General features: G+C 41.4%; 2 protein-coding genes across 4 annotated transcripts in view; one reads left to right on the forward strand and one right to left on the reverse strand.

Annotated features, from left to right (window-relative positions):
• Positions 1–10,513, forward strand: part of celsr3 (cadherin, EGF LAG seven-pass G-type receptor 3) — a 104,612-nt gene extending 94,099 nt beyond the window's left edge. The window contains 6 exon segments of the mRNA XM_051070982.1: positions 515–612; positions 1,267–1,358; positions 1,651–1,824; positions 3,749–3,943; positions 5,361–6,432; positions 6,897–10,513. Of these exon segments, the coding sequence (XP_050926939.1) occupies positions 515–612; positions 1,267–1,358; positions 1,651–1,824; positions 3,749–3,943; positions 5,361–6,432; positions 6,897–6,924 (1,659 nt within the window). The 3' untranslated portion in view covers positions 6,925–10,513.
• A 1,424-nt stretch (positions 10,514–11,937) lies between these two features.
• Positions 11,938–16,361, reverse strand: LOC108882553 (uncharacterized). Of its 3 annotated transcripts, none has more exons than XM_018675101.2 (4): positions 16,062–16,360; positions 14,832–14,884; positions 14,474–14,642; positions 11,938–13,113 (listed from the first exon to the last, which is right to left on the reverse strand). In XM_018675101.2, the coding sequence occupies exons 1-4, from the start codon at positions 16,264–16,266 to the stop codon at positions 12,752–12,754; spliced, it is 789 nt and encodes a 262-aa protein (XP_018530617.1). In that variant the 5' UTR covers positions 16,267–16,360; the 3' UTR covers positions 11,938–12,751. The 3 variants fall into 3 exon arrangements, with proteins under 3 accessions (XP_018530617.1, XP_018530616.2, XP_050927043.1); XM_018675100.2 differs by having other exon boundaries at positions 14,832–14,887; positions 16,062–16,198; XM_051071086.1 differs by lacking the exon at positions 14,832–14,884 and having other exon boundaries at positions 16,062–16,361.
• Positions 16,362–16,580: the final 219 nt, after the last annotated feature.

Raw genomic sequence — 16,580 nt, forward strand, 5'->3', positions numbered from 1 at the left:
AATGACTACCTATTAGCATCATTTTGCCTATCTGACTCGTACTGTATGATTAGTTATTTATGACTACAGTGTCCTTTGACAGTATAGAAAGCTGAAGTCATGCCCCATTTCCAGGTTAGTTTATGCTCCACTAACTTAGCCTCCTTCTGATTTTTTCTGCATTCAGCAGCTTTTGTATAATAGCCTCATGAGTCTCTGGAAACTGCAGTAATTTATAATGGGTAGTGTTTGTACAAAACGATTGCTGTGTCTAAGTGACAGCATTCACACATTTTACCCAGTAATTATAATTATAGTACTAAATACTCATTATCTGAGCACATGCATAGAAAACCCCAGTAAGTCCTCTATGAAAAAATTTATTATGGAACACAAGTCCATTATTAGGGCAGGATTTTAACTCTTGATACTGTGCAAGTTTGTGGTCTTAACCTCTAAGACATGGATTATTTTGAAATCTTAAGATGTTCTTGTGTCTTTAAAATATCAATTATCAAAGTTTGTGTGTGTTGAGGCTCAGAACCCATATCACAATGCATCCCTGTTGGAGCAGAGTGGGCTTCACCGCATCACCCTGGGAACCTCCACTATCTCCTCTGTCAGCTCCGCCAGGTACGTAAACACACACACAAACACAGACACATACACACACACAATGCACACACACATCACAACTTTTACCAGCTAACTAGAAATGAACTGGGATGGAAAACCCCCACATTATGGCTGGTAGAGTAGATTAAGAATACATTAGTTTCTACTGGTAGTTTAAGAGCAAATGGTTTACTACCAACAGTATAACAATGATAAATTAATATTGACTGAGTAATAAAAAGACAAATGATAGCTCATCATTCAAATAGAAATCTGTCAGGTTTCATTGATTCTCTGTGGTTCTCTGATTTGAGATGAAGTTGCTCCAGGGAGGAAATTCCCTTGCAAATAAAAACCATGTCGTGTATTTTGTGGGTCAGTGGGGTAAAGATGAAGAAGATTGGATGGAACAATGTACTATACTGTATGTGGAGCAACACTAATATACTCTAAGAGAGGCTGTTGGTGTCTTTATGGCTCAGTGATTGTCTGTCTTAATGTCTGTGTATGTGGGTGTGTGTGTATGTGCTGTACATACTGTATGTGTGTGTGGATGCTCCCTATTTTTATTCAGCATCAGTCTGCCTGAGTGCATATACTGTACAATATAATGTATATGTGTCCTTGTACATGAACGTGTGTGCACTCACCACTCTCCTCTCTCCCTGTTAGAGAAAATCTTTTGGCTCGTCAGACTCTAGAACAAAACATCACACACACTGGAGCGACAGACCTGGACGTAGCCATGTTTCACAGAGACGGAGGTGAACACATACGCGCGCGCGCACACACACACACACACACAGATATACAGTATACCCTACAATAAATAGTCATGGATACGGATAAACACACACCGATTACAAGCAGCAGTAACACATTCTCATTTCTTCACCTATTACTCTGTAGCTTTCGCCATTTGTCATTAAAGATTAAACTCACATCCCCACAACGAATAATAATAATGTGTCAACCCTATCCTTCCCTCGTCTTTATTTTTGCGTCCTTCCTCTCACTCGTTTCCTCTCTCTCCGTCCTCTCCCTCTCTCCTCCCAGGTGAGGACTCGGACTCGGACTCAGACCTTTCCATGGAGGAGGAGCGCAGTCTCTCTATCCCGTCCTCTGAGAGCGAGGACAACGTCCGCCTTCGTGGACGCATCCAGCGGCGATTCAAGCGTTCCAATCACAGTGAGCGTCTGCTCACCGAGCCCACCCACAACGGCACCAAAGGTAGACGAGCACTTTTACAGGTTTTCGGATGATTGAAGACATTTCTTCTCACAGTAACAGTTAGGTGTCTTGTTCAAGGACACTTGAACAGTCAACGAGAGCACACTGGCTAATGATCAAACCTGCAACCTCTGAGTTACAAAATGGTCCCATCAAAATGTTTGATAGGGGACAGGCCTCCATCCATCCATCATCTGCCCATCACCTGACCCGCATGTCTTTGGTCAAGTGGCAGGAAACCCATACAACTATGAGGGGAATATGGATTGTCCACGTAGAAAGGTCCCTGCTAGCCAGCAGTAGCTCCTGCTATAGAAAATATCTTAGATGTCTAGAAACATAAGTTGTGTAGGCGCAGTAATGCACACATACAACAAGAGGAAATGTCAATCAATATCTTTTTTTTTGTTCTGATACACAAAAGATATCATGCATAATATATCAGCTTATGCACCTCAAGGTGTGTGTTATAAATGTCATGCATGTATAAGTGTTCTGTGAAAGGTTTCACCATGAGAAAATGCCAGACATGTGCAAATCTATAAATCCATCTAAGTAATCAATTCTTATCATAATAAGCCAATAAGCCATCTGAATCATATGAACTCTATTCAGAGTGAAACCTGGACTAAAGTTGTCAGTGGAACAGAGGAGGACAGGATCCAGATGGCCAGTACAGTACAATCAATTCATCAGTGGATTCAAACTGAAGGACTAGAGCAGAGTGGGCTCTTTACTAAAAGGTCACAGTTTGAATATGATGTCCTGTTTGTAGTGATGAAACATTAAAACCCCTCATTGATTCAGTAGAGGTGTTGAGTGGACAGTGTAAGGGAACTGTGCTGGGAATGTACATAATTTAGCAAATGTTAAGTGGACAACTGATTCAGACAGAACAAAAACAATCATGTCTGCACTGTCTGCATGAAAAACAAATAGAAGGATGTTTGGTTTTATTCCAGAAGCCATTAGATTTGTCATAGTACAAGAAATGGTCAGTTTATCTTACTTGTAATTTTGACCTCTGTACTTTGTACTCTGTACTAAAAATCATAATATGTGTATTTGTGGTGTTGGACCGGCAGGTTATGGACTGTCCATTGTTATAGATCCTTGTGTATTTTACAAAGTGAGTTGTGTACATGTACATTGCTTGTAGACTTAAATTGTCCCTTGAGGGAAAAATAAAGTACCTTGAATTGAATTGAAATAATGATTATTTAATTTCTTGATTGACAGAAATTAATTTGCAATAATTTTGATAATGGATTAATCTTCAAGTCATTTATCAAGTGAAAATCCCAAATGCTCGCTGGTTCCACCTTCTCCAGTTTGAAGATTCACATTGTGAAATGACTGTCTTAGAGTGGAACTGACACAAAACTCCACCGTTTATGTGGGTACATGTGTACTTTTTCAGGAATCACTGTGTGTTGTACATGTTAAAACCATGAATTTGGCCTGTTCATACGTCATTTGTACTAGTCTGACACAGTATAACACTTTAAAATTTCCCTGGCTGTTATTTCTTAATGAACATATGCTATTTGCCTGCTGACACCTGCTATTTGATACAAACATCTGTTTTGTGTTAATTAGGATGCACGTGCGGCAACGAAATGTTGCACAATACATGATGTCAAATTAAGATGAATATGAGGCATAATAACATATTGTCAGCTTTTCATAACCAGAGTTCACTGGCTTTAATCAGTCATTAGTTGCTGCGATGTCTCTTTTTAAATTTCTTACCAACTACCCAGTAAGGTTTTTTGCTTCATCATAAGTCATTGGTTGACGTGACATGATGTATGTTAGGAAAGTTGTCAGTTTTTGCAACAAGACATTTAATCTCATGCATTGTCCCTGAAACTCAAATTCCAGTAACCAGAAAGTGTTTGTGTGTTTTGTGTGTGTGTGACAGATCTGGACGGCAATGACCTTTTGTCCTACTGGCCAGCTTTGGAGGAGTGTGACACACACACTCTACAAAAGTGGGGCTCAGAGCGCCCCCTGGGGGCAGATTACAGCAAGGACGCTGCTAACAACAACCAGCCTGATGCAGCGCTGACCAGTGGGGATGAGAACGGCCTCACTCAGCCACACAGGCACCGCAAGGGTGAGAGAAACACAAAATATGTTAAAAAAAAAAAAAGTACACACAATATAAGAGTACACTGACATTTTGCTTTTAATGTTATTCTAATCTGTCGTCTGTTCCTCTAATATGTATAATTGCACGTCGGTCAGAGGGAACAGATTTTCTTTTTCAAGCCTAAATTTTCCAAGGCGTTGCTCACGATGTCACATGGATACTTAATATGAAACATACCTTTAAGAAAATTAGATAAAAGCAGTTCACAATAATTAACTGACCAGTAAGGAATTGCATTTTTGCTTGCTTTGAGGACCATGATCAAGTGTAATCTATTTTTGGTTTGTGCGTGTTTGGATTTCAGCATCTGGCCTGTAAATGTCCTCTCTTCATCTACTGGATAACAAAAGTCTCATAATGAACATAATTTCTGACTGATCAGGATGAACTGGGACATTTTACTAAGAGGAAGATGGAGGATGATGTCAGCTGTGTGAGCTGAATCAGCAACACATCATTTAAAACACAGCTCAGTAACTAAGACCTTATACTTTTGAGGAGTCTGCAGATATCATTGCATTCATTTCTTTTTGTTTTACTTCAGTAACTTGTGTGCTGGTTGGTTCTAATTAATAACCACACATTTAGTGTTCCTGCAGTGTTTAAAACAGAGCATGTTTGTCTGAAGTCATTCAGACAAACACCATGAATTACACTTTGATCCCTACATATGCATAACATGCAGGAGTCTGTGTTTTACCACTCAGCACTTCAATGTTGGAATCAGCAGAGTGGCCTGTGTGCATAAAACATAACTTAAACAACACAGTGTGGTGCTTCAGTGAAGTTTCTAAATCTGGCCCTAAAAGCATGTGTCACACTTGTGCATGTACAGTACAGTATGTATACTCAGAATACATCCATATAAAATTGGCATGTGCACAGATACACACAAAGGTGCACCACACATGCAAGGACACACTGAGAGTGAGTGAGTAAGGAAGGCAGGCAAAGATTGAGATCACTCATGTAGCCTGAAAGCCTGGGTAACATTTTAGAGAACATAATAATACACAAAAATACACAAAACACGTGTACATGCATAGATACACACACACACACACACACACACACACAGAAAACAAGGCTGAAAGCAAGAATCCACACTTCTGGTACTGTCTGTACTTTAGCTGTACAACATTTTCAAGTCTCCCTCAGGATGTCCAGATTACTCAGATGGTAGTTTGATGCATAATGTTATAACAGTGAATGTAGAAAGACCTAAAAATGTCATTAATGAAATAAAATTCTTCTCTCTCTTCATCCTGTGACTTCCCTTCTCTCTAATATAATATAATATAATACCTCCTCTTTCTCCTTTTCTGCCACTTAAGCCGTCCTCTCTCTCTCTCCTTCTCATGTACATATTCTCCTCTTCCAGGTATCCTGAAGAATCGCCTTGGCTGTCCTCCAGCACTCCAGGGTCTCTCCACCATGGGCCGAGTCCCCAGTGAGCTCAACTGGTACAGAACCTCTACTCTGGGCCACCGAGGAGTCCCTGCTGCCTCATACGGTCGCATGTACTCCGCCACGGCTAGTGCCGGTGGAGGAACCGGCTCTCTCTCCCAGCCAGCCTCTCGCTACTCTTCCAGGGAGCACCTGGACTCCCTTGCCCGAAGGCAGCTGTCCAGGGATCCACTGGGCAGGCAGACAGTTGGGGGATCGAGGGATCGGCTGGACTCACGGGGTTCCAGGGACAACCTGGATCTCTTACCCAGGAGGAGAGAGCTGGGACTGGGGCACGGAGCAGGGCTGGGGGGCCTGGGGCTTGATCACCAGCGAGTCTCATCATCAAGGGAGAACTTGTCAGGATCCAGGGACAGACTGGACAACCACCACACGGGCAGCGTCCACGCCTCAAGGGAGGACTTGAGTGGGAACGGGGGAGCTGTTGGAGCGGGAATGGAGGGATACCTCAGCGGATCAAGGTCGCAGCTGAACACGCTAACTCGGCGGCAGGCTTCGTCCCGGGAGCACCTGGCGGGGGCGGTGATGAGCAGCAGGTCGCGGGAACAGCTGGACACCAACGGAGTGGGAGCCCAGGCTCAGCCGTGTCGAGAGTGGCTCCGCACTCTGCCTCCCCGTCAGCCCTCACACCCCGACCAGCCCTCCTCCTCCTCTCCCCCTCCCCCAATTTCCGAGGAGCCCCAGCAAGAGCAGCTCCCTCCTTCGGCTCACGCCAGAGGACGACTGGACTCCGCCCCTCCATGTAGGTACCCAGGTCAGACAGTCCCCCAGGTTGCAGGTTCAAATGTAAACCCTCTGGGTCGACAGCCATCCAGTGAACACCTGGATATTCTGTCCTCCATCCTGGCGTCCTTCAGTTCCTCCGTCCTCACTCCTCCCCCTGCTGCCTCTAACCCTGGGCCTAATGGCTCCGCACACGGACCCTCTCCCTCCCCGCCCCAGTCTGCCACCTCCCACAGCATATCTGAAGTCTCCCCCGACTCTGAGTAAGTCTTTCTGCGTCGACTTTCCCTCCTCCTCTCTCTTTCTGTTTTACTGTCTTTAGCTCTTCATCATCTTCAACTTTGATCCTGTGTAAACACACATTTTACTTTCCTTCGTCTTCGTCTCCCTCTTTGTTTGCTACCTTCCTTTGACTGACTCCCTGTTCCTCAGCATCATGTCCGCTGTTCAACTCTTTCCCTCTTCTCTCTTATTATTCTTCTTCTACCCTCTTTTTATCTCAACTTCCCTCAACTCCCTCAGTTCCACTTCCTGCTTTCCAGCTTCTTTATTTTTCTGTCCCTTGTGTCTCGGTCTCTTCAGTTTTCTAGCTCTATCTTCCTCCTCTCTCTTTGTCTTTGTGCCACTAACAGCTCATTTCCATTTTGCTCTGATATTTTCATCATTATGTGGAATTGAGTTACCGTATGACTCTATTGATGACTTACTTTCCTTTCCTTCACCTCAGAGCCAACAGAAGTGAGGGACAGTCTTGATGACAGCCTCCATATCCCTTTATGCATTGTGACAGTGCTTGGCGCACCAGGGACATGTTCAAAGGTCATGGATGGTCCTGAACTACTGGGGTACACTGAGTCATTGGAGGACTGGAAACAAACTTAGGACAGAGGAGACACAGAGATAGAAAGAAAGGCAGAAAGAGCATCTGCTGAGGATAAAAGATGATGTTTGTAGGCAGGTTGTACTGTTTAAATTAAGTTTTTCAAGTCCCGCTGCCTACAATAATCTGATGTTTCTTTGGACGTTGAGTCAACCTCCTCTACTACCTAAAAACTGTTATAGACAAACACAAACTCCTCAGTTTTCCAATACAAATGTCAGCCTAATCCAGACAAGATCCGTCTAAAAGAAAAAAAAGAGAAAAGATTGTAAATAACATTTTTTATACATTTTGTATCTTTTTCATTTGAGATGAAGAAGAAATCTTGTGATGTTTTCTTTTTTTTTTTTTAATGATTGTGTCCATGTGAGGTTGTGAGTGAGGTTGGTACGAGTGCAGTCTTGTTTGTTGCTGAGGGAGAGATTTCCCCTACGAAGAAAAAAAAAAAACAACAAAAAAACAGTAAATCCCCAAATTTCTCCCCGAAAACAGTTTTTCCTCAGAAATTTTTCCTCAAAACCCATCAACTTTGTGTATAGCATCAGGGGCCCGGCAATAGTATCTGATGAGATTATCGAAACCGCTAGATGTGGTTGAAGGGAAAATATCAAAGTAGTGAGAAGTGATTGTAAATAGAGGAAGGGATTATAATAAGAGGAGAGATTTGATGGAATTTGATGGAGATGATTGTTCAGAAAAGGACAGCCAACGTTAAGCTAAAACACCACGTGAAGGTTTCAGAGTTGGTGGTTCAACTATTAAAGATCAGTCACAAGTGTCAAAGTATCAGCTCTTTCAGGAGATTGTGCTGTTTTGTGATCCACTGTATATGAATGTGACCTTGTCATCTGTCTGTGTATCTTTGTGCCTGGTGCTGTCTGAACCAGAACATATCAGCCCACTTGATATTACAGGACCGTATCTATGGTGTTCTGGGGCCCTGGCGGGTGAAGGTAGACATCTGTCTGCCTCTCTGTACGAGGCTGTAACAACCATTTAAAGCCCCTCAAGGTATTTTGCACTTTGATGCATCATGACTCAACCTGCCTCAAGAGACGCCACAGGAGCCGCCGAATCTCTCCGGCAGCATCCAGGAGACTCGTTTATAGAAGCTTCTCACACAGAACTTCTGTGCAAATCCAAGCCAAAGGGACAGCTGCTTAAAATCGGTACAAAACATTGATGTTCTCCAGTTTTCTGTGCTGAAATTGACTTGTGCAGGGTGTGAAAGCTATAGATGTAATTCACAGTTTTGTTTTAATCAGGATTTTGTTTTTGTCATGGAAACATGTCAAGAGAAAGTGGAGAACAGATGAAGAGGGAAGACATTATGAGTCACATGTCAGCGTGCTCAGATGTTTGTTTGGAGATCTGAAAGCAGACCTGCAGTACATATCCAACACGGTATCTACCCAAATATATTCGCTCATGTCTGTAGCACATGAATCCCAGAATTTTTTACTTGGCTGAACACAGTTTATATATGAGAAATTACACAGAGGAGAGACACTAGTTTTAAATCTGTAGAGTCCTGACTTTGCGTACTTACGTCCAACATTAGTCGTCCATCACTGAAGAGGTCCACACCAGAGCACATTAATACAGATTTGCTCATGTTGTTTAGACTGCTGTGGAAAGGGTCTCAAGATCTGGCTTAGCTTCTGCAGCACAGCAGCAGTTGTGCAGAGGAGAGGAGATGTCAGTTGTGTCAGCGCTAAAAGCCTGTAAGTGGTTTTGAGATGCAGGTCTTTCCATCAGCAGCTGCTCCTCTCTCACAGCTGCTGGAGCAAGCACTGAGTTCAGGCCTTAAGGTAACAACACACAAGTATTTGTAAGCGAAGGAGACAGGCAAGCAGTCTTCAGCAGCCTTGAGAGGGATTAAGGGATTGTGAATAACATAAATGTTTTTTGTAATGAAAAAAATGCAGTGGGTTATAAAAAGTGAAGGTAAAATGAGGTTTCAGCTCTGTCAAAATGTGTTGTCTGCGTGTCCTCGAGCAGAGGGCATTGTTACAGTCAGAAAATACTTGTAATAACACCAGAACAGCCGTGAATATAAAACAATGGGATAAAGCAGAGCACAGTGGGCACAAAAATAAATCATTCGGTACAAAACCAGACAAGTTTGGAAGGAGAACGAATCAGGTCAGAAGCCATGACTGTGTGCAAAATGTAACCGCAGGCAGGAACGCGTGGACATTACTCATCACCGAGAGAAAAAAAAAACACAGAGAAACGGATGAAAATGCAGAGAGTGGAAATAAACACACACGTTGCACACACCTCGCCAGTGCACATCTCCCCACTATGACTGCTGTTCTGTCATTCCCATGTCCCTGGGATGTGACAAACAAACTCATTTTGTGACAGTATTATTGCCAAAAAGTGCACCTGCAGGGGAACACTAGTCTTTTAAAGGAATACTACTCCTAAAAAAAATCCAACACTGATTCCCTCTTACTTTTTCCATTTAGTTTTTTCACAGATCCATTTTTCTTCAACTGACAACACCTTTAACTTGTACAGACATGAGATTTATTTTATCTATTGATAATTTATTGACATTGTATTTATTTATTTTGCCATTTTGTATGAGAGGCTGCTGTTAAAGATGTATTTGTGATTTTTATTTTTTTGTTCAGATGTTTCTTTTGTTTACATGTAATGTTTCTTAAGATCTTGAGTCTCTCACTGCAACAAAGTCATAGATGGAGGACAAGAAAAGAGGGGAATGTGAAGATAAAATTGTCTATTTACACCTAGAATTACAATATGATGCAGATTAAGGACAAAGAGCTTTTAAACATTTGAACGCTGGTTTTAACATGGCAAAATAAAACGTTGTTATATTAGTTGTCTTAATCCAACCATAAGTCTGGAGTAATCTTCATTTGGTGCATTGATCCTGTCCAGACAGAATGTCAACATATGTAAACGTATCTATACTAAAAGTTGAATACTGGGTGTAAATAGTCCAGTTATATCCCAAATCAAACTTTTTTCCTCCCTGTCCACTTTTATAGATCAACTGAAGCTTCACAAGCACAAGATCAGATTGTTAACCAGGAATTTAACTGCTTTTACACATGACAGACAGCTGTCAGAACCAGTGAAAGAACAGAACACTCCAGCTTCAGGTTAATCTGGTTTGGACCAATAGGAGCCACACAAGTGAGGGGAGACAAAAAGACTGGGTTGAGACTAAAACGTTGTGATATGCTCTGAAAAAAAAAAGAAATGGGGGAAGTGACAGAAGGACAGAAACAGAGTGAGAGAGCGAGATGGGTAGAGGAGGAGGAGGAGGAGGAGGGATGGGAGATTGTCTTTGTTAGCTTGTGTGTTCATTATGGGATGCCTTCTATCCCGCCGTCGGCAAGGGGACGGCGGCATGGAAACAGCTGTTCCCCTGTTACCGCGGAAACAAGAGAAATGTTGGACATTAAAATAATGACTTATTCCTACAAGACTGTGTGTTTATATTTATTCTCTCTGTGTGTGTGTGTGTGTGTGTGTGTGTGTGTGTGTGTGTGTGTTTGCTGTTTCATATTCATGAGCACACACATTTTCAGGTGCAAAAACCTGAGCAGAGGAAACATCCTGACAGAGAGACATGTTTTTTCTGGGAGGCTTTCTCTCTGACTTGTTTTGACTCTCAGAGTATTCTGTCACATTCAGAGGTGTACAGAGATGTTCAGCTGCCACCTTGATTCCCAGCAACAACAGTCAGCTTGAGACAGAAGCACCCAGCTGAGACAGAAAATCATCAGTCTTTGAATAAACCTGAACATTTAAGCTGCATAGGCTAAAACAAAAACTGGTCATAGCCCCGAGAAGTTTTAAAATTGGTAAAATTAAAAATAAATGTTTGATTTAAAACATACAGATAGGTCACAAATGACAAGGCAGCAAGTTTATTAGAAATATGCTGGGGACTTTCCTGTCAAATGTTAGATGAGAGCATTAATACCATTCCCAGTACTATGTGTGAAGTATTAGCCTGACTCTGTCCAAAGTTCATAAATATCACAAGCACATCTAAAGCTCAGACAGCAACAGCCCCTGATTCACTCTAAAATCACAAATTGTGGTTGTACAGTAACTAGGTGTAATTTTCAGCTTTGTGGAGAACTAGGCTAGCTGCTAATGCTTCTTGTCTTTATGATGAACTAGGCTAACCACTTACTTAACACACAAGTCAGTGGTCCTGATCTTCTCACCAAAGTCTCAGCAAGAGAGCAAAGAAACATTTTTCTTGAAAATCTATTCATTTATAGAAGAGAGTGTCTTGTGAGGTGTTGGCCTTCATAGCCTGTGTAACAGCTCCACAGCTGACACAGAGTCTCTGGCACATTCTTTCAACAGATATCGTAAAGGCGGTGGAAAGCCCAGTCTATGCTTGAGATCAGATGACAGTGAAAGTCGTAGCATGATTATTTTCATATGCATCATACCTTTTACTGTCCCTGTACACTTTGTATGGAAAGATGTGTTTGTTTTACTGTAAGCCAGAACTACTGCATGTGGAAGCTTCTTGTTTTTGTACATTCTTCCTGGTTTGGTCTTAGTCTCTGTGAACCAAAACTTAATTCTACAGCATATAACTGTATTTTAGACGATAGTGTCTGTCCAACTTTGTGGAGACTGGAGAAGGGCTCTGCTAATGGTTTTATGAATTTGGTATAAAACAACTTGCCAGTCTGCACAGAGCCCTTACTTTACTATGCCCAGTATCAGGGGCCAAACTCACTAATGCAGTTGTGACTGAATAATAGCACCTGTCTGCAGCCAGGTTCCAAAGCCTTACCAGAAGAGCAAATTAATGACCATGGTTTAGGAATGAAATATTCACCAACTACATTTGACTGTACTGTTCTTGTCCACATGTATGTATGTTTCCTCACTCATTTATTCAGGTGTTTTCTTTGATTTGTCTGTAATCATCTCAAACTTTGTACCAAATGCTAATTTATTTACAAACAGCTTGAGCATACATATTCATGTTAACATGCACCACAAAAGAAGCTTTGCCAGTAATGTGTTAAAAGATTGTCCATTTAGAAATGTCACTTCATTTCTACACCTGTAGTGATTAGATTTAATCTCAGCACATTTTAAAAATGTTTTTCAACATTTTGACCTTCACAGAAACTATCACCTTAAACATCAGTGAACATTGTGTGATTTTGAACAATGAGGCCACGTTGTAATAAATGACAGATAAGACATAGTGATTTTGATCTCAACCCTTTAGCACAACTAAAAAGATGTGCAAGGTAAATGATTACAAGTAAATGGGATTCCTAGCATTCCATGACATTCCACGTCTTTTCTAAAATTCCTACCACTTCTCTGTTATTTTCAATGTGTTAATTGAAAGTATTCTCTCTTAAGGCCATCCAAGAGCATCACACTGGAGAGAGATTGGTTTGTAGTTGTTGTGACCATATGAAATAAAGTACCTGTCATGTACTGTAGTTTTGAAAAAGCTACTTTTGCACCTTTGAGTAGTGTGGAACCCAGGTAATCTTCTGCTTTAAAGTGACAGTACGTATGCTTGAGTAGTGTCAAATGCCTCATTCAGTCTTACTCATTTTGCATTGAAGTACAAAAACAATGTATAAAAATAGCAATAGGTCCATGACATATAGACAAAAAATACACAAGTGAAATAAGCACTAATAAAACAAATCCATGAGATCAGTTCATCCTGTCCGATCAGCTGTTTTCTCCTCGTCATCGCTGCTGCTGGAGGAAGACGGTGGCACGTCCTCACCCATCCTCTTTAACTTGGCTTTGTAGTACGCCTTCTTCATCCTGAAGGCCTTCTCCTTCTGTCGGACTGCTCTTCTCTTCTCTCTCACCAGCTCCTGCTCCCACGCCAGCACCTTCATCCTGTTCTCCCACTCCAGGATCTTCATCTGCTGCTGCTGCTCCAGAGCCTCTGTTCTCTGCTGGTGCTCCAGTCTCGACAGGTCTATGGAGTCGTGCTGAACCGAGCGGCGGCCTGCGTCCTCTGTGTCGCTGCCTGATGGGTGGAGGCGCTGGCTGATGAGCCTGGAGGTGCCTGTGAGGTCAGTGTTCGAAAAGGTCAGTGAATGGTCAATTCTAAACTAAATTTAGTTCCGGCACAATAGATTGAGGTAGGAAAAAACTCCCTACTCTGTAAGTAATATTTCCAACAGTGGTGGAGACTGCAGAGCTGAGCATCACTGACTGGCCAAACAAGAACCTCTAACAACTAATAGTAGTGTACAGCTTCAGATGCAAAGTAGAAAGCAGTGGATGTCATTAGTATCTTAATATTATAACATACTGTTTAATCCATCATCTGTCAGTTTTTGCTTCATTTTCATAGATCTTCAAACACTACTTTGAGACATTCCTTTTACACCTTAGAACTGTACTTTTACAACAAACTTATTGTCCTCCAGTGATGTTAAAGTTGCTATATGTAGGTTTTTGCTGTCACTACATAGCATAACGTTAGCATTACCAGCTGTTTACTTCACTGTTGCTTTTACAAGCGAAGAGGTTAGAATACACCCTTTAGGCAGCGCTACGTCCTCATCCTCGCATGTTGGACTGAGGGCAGACTGGACACTAACTCAGTAACTCATTATCACAAGCTGGTATTAGAAGACGGGACGGGATGGGGCTAGCTGGTTAGCATGCTAACTTCAGTAGAAGAAAAGAAGACATAGAAAAAGAAACGAAATGAGATTACATTGCTGTTGTTTTCCACTGCTCAAGACAGCTCTAGGCAAGTAAAGGAATGAAGTTTGATGCTGAATTCACAACGTTTCTCCTAGACTGGTAAGTAAACAGGTGTTAATGCTAATGTTGGCTATGTAGCGATAGCAAAAACTTACGTATAGCACCTTTAAACATGTTAAACATACTTTGGAATAATATCATCAACACTGGAATATCCCACATGTGATTTCTGTAATGGTAACTCTTACTGATCTCAGTTGGAGAGTCTGCACACTGACTCCATCCACAAATTTTATTAAATAGATCAAATTAATCTACTTTTAACACGTTTTTTTAAAATCCAATCAGATCTTTGACAGGCCTGATGTGGACCAAGACATCGTCCATTTAAATATTAATCTCTGGTAGGAGTTAGAGTGCAGGTGTTACTCTTAGGATGTGTGTATAATTACACTCCCTCATCCTCATCCTCATCCTCAGTAACAGTTACCTAAACAATGATCTTATTCAGCTAAAGGTAACTGGTGCTGTTTGTAAGACAGCTTCTTAATTAAAGGTATTATCTTGATCAGGTTAATATCACAGCTCATGTAAACATTTTCTTGCATAGGTGTGGACTGACATCAATATTTGCCAACATAAAGTTCACTGTGCAAGTGTTTCTAGGCAACAAATACTGGAGCAGCTGGCAGAGCTTTATCTGTGGGTACCTGGTGCTGTGAAGAAAGCAGAAGGAAATGTCACATCCTGTAGCTCTGCATTGTGGGAGGTGGAGTTTGTAGTAGGACTGTGTTGCAGATCTGACCAGTCACTGCCTGTTATTCTGTCCAAGGCATCACGCTGGAGGCAGATGGCCATTTGCTCCTTGGTGTCCTCACTCTGAGAAGAAGGAAACAAAGTTGTTTCCATGATCATTTCATGCTGGCAGAGCATTTGTCATTTCTATCATTAATGTTATGTTATGAATTTTAGTTGTCCAGGTTTATCTTTATGCTGTCATTTGGTTTAAATTCTGCCAATGTGCTGAAAATAAATGTAAAACCAAAACAATCACTTTTAAATGTTTACCCGATTGACACTGCCGTTCGTCTGTCCAGCAGCATTTATCATCATCACATTGCCTGCTAATACGCAAAAAAAAGCACAGGGGAGACAGACAGGGAGGGACTGCAGGTAAATGTATTTCAGGAAAATGAGCACAGAGCACCTCCGTCTGGTGGATCTAGAAACAACATTACCTTCCCATATAAACAGTTCAGAAACAAACACACATGACTGCAAAGTGCATTACAGCATCATGGCAGCACACTGTTGTGCATGTATGTGGAGATAACACCAAATGAAAACCGGTGTTTCTGCATTTGCAACCAACTGAACAGCAAAAAAAAAAAAAAAAAAAAAAAACTGTTCAAGCTTGGTAATGATGCATGAATTTAAATTGGATATGTGTGCATGTGAGGCACTCACATGCACACATATTTCCAGACTTAAACAATAATAAAGTCCAAAATGTCAGCTTCAAATTTACTGTCAGTAAAGCTGTTTCAGGTTGGGCTTTGTAATTACAGTTGAAAGTTCTTGGAGATCCTACACTTTAAAACTCTGATGTTAAATTTAGCAATTATTTAACCAGTTTCCAGGCTGGCTTCCTTACAAGTTGGACTGTTTGGTAAAATGAAACATGCTTTGGTGCAACAAAAAGAAAAAGTGAGAAGGCAGTCTTTGGTTGTACTAGCAGCAAACATGTACCTTGCTGAAGTGCACTGAACAGAATACTATGAATCCCTAAAAACTCTAGTGATGCAGTTTTATAACTTATCCTGGTTTTTCTGTTTGCCCTAAATCTTATGGCTATTATTGATTTATTATAATGGATTAACATGTTACTGTAATATATTACAGGGTTTTTGGTACATGCAGGTTTTAAAGGTCTAACAGCACAGCACATACACCTGAGAGGAACTTTATGAAAACCATACAAGATTACAAATGATTCACAACTCCAGAAACTGTATATTAAAAATACAACACAACAAGGTGTATTTATTGTTGTCATGCAGAAATCTGATATATGCACATAAAAAACATACAGGGCCTGACAACGAGAAGCTGTTGGAGCCAAATACACACACGCCCACCACCTCCATCAAAACTGCAACACCACAACCCACAAATATACCAGCTGAGCAAACAACGATGATCTATTGGTTAGTATCACATGCACTCATAAATTCTGTTAAACGCGTCTCTGGGCATGCCTTTTAAACTTATGCAGTTCTCAAATTAAAGCTAAGCTACCTTCCACGAGCTTGCGGACCGCTGCTTTGTGGCCAGCTCCCCCTGCGTGGCTGGTGAGAGCAGCCTCGCCCATGGTCTGGAGTTTGATTGATTTACAACAGGCCCTACAACGGGCGAAGTGAATGTCCTGGACATCCTTAACCAGCCAGTCCTTGTAAATTTCCTTAGAAAGCCAGGAGTCTTGGAATTTACATTTTCCAGGCATAGTTAGCGGTGAAGTTAGCTGGTCCGCTACCTAACGGCCAACCTCTTACCTTCTCCTGCCTCCTGATGCGTTCATGTACACTCGGAAGTTCAACAGACTTTATGTTACGAGGCATTTTGATGGAAATTACTCTCTGTATTTTGACATAAATTCGTGAAATATCAATAAAGCAACAATATTACATCTACTAGAGCTACTTTATTTGACGTCTATAATATTTGTAAAAATACTCTAAAATATAATAAAAGCAAAGTGTTGAAAAAACGTCTACGTCTGCTATTGCAGCAAAGAAAGCTAATTATCTATAGTATGTT

The sequence above is a fragment of the Lates calcarifer genome, linkage group LG6 (genome assembly GCF_001640805.2).
Source record: "Lates calcarifer isolate ASB-BC8 linkage group LG6, TLL_Latcal_v3, whole genome shotgun sequence".
NCBI lineage: Eukaryota > Metazoa > Chordata > Actinopteri > Centropomidae > Lates > Lates calcarifer.

What these genes read in the sequence shown, in the direction of transcription:
- LOC108882553 (XM_018675101.2), bottom strand. Translation starts at nt 16,266, where the DNA reads ATGCCTGGAAAATGTAAATTCCAAGACTCCTGGCTTTCTAAGGAAATT. An exon ending in CGAACGGCAGTGTCAATCGG is followed by an intron (nt 14,643 to 14,831) that starts GTAAACATTTAA and finishes CCTTCTTCTCAG; the next exon opens with AGTGAGGACACCAAGGAGCA. An exon ending in TGCTTTCTTCACAGCACCAG is followed by an intron (nt 13,114 to 14,473) that starts GTACCCACAGAT and finishes CTGACCTCACAG; the next exon opens with GCACCTCCAGGCTCATCAGC.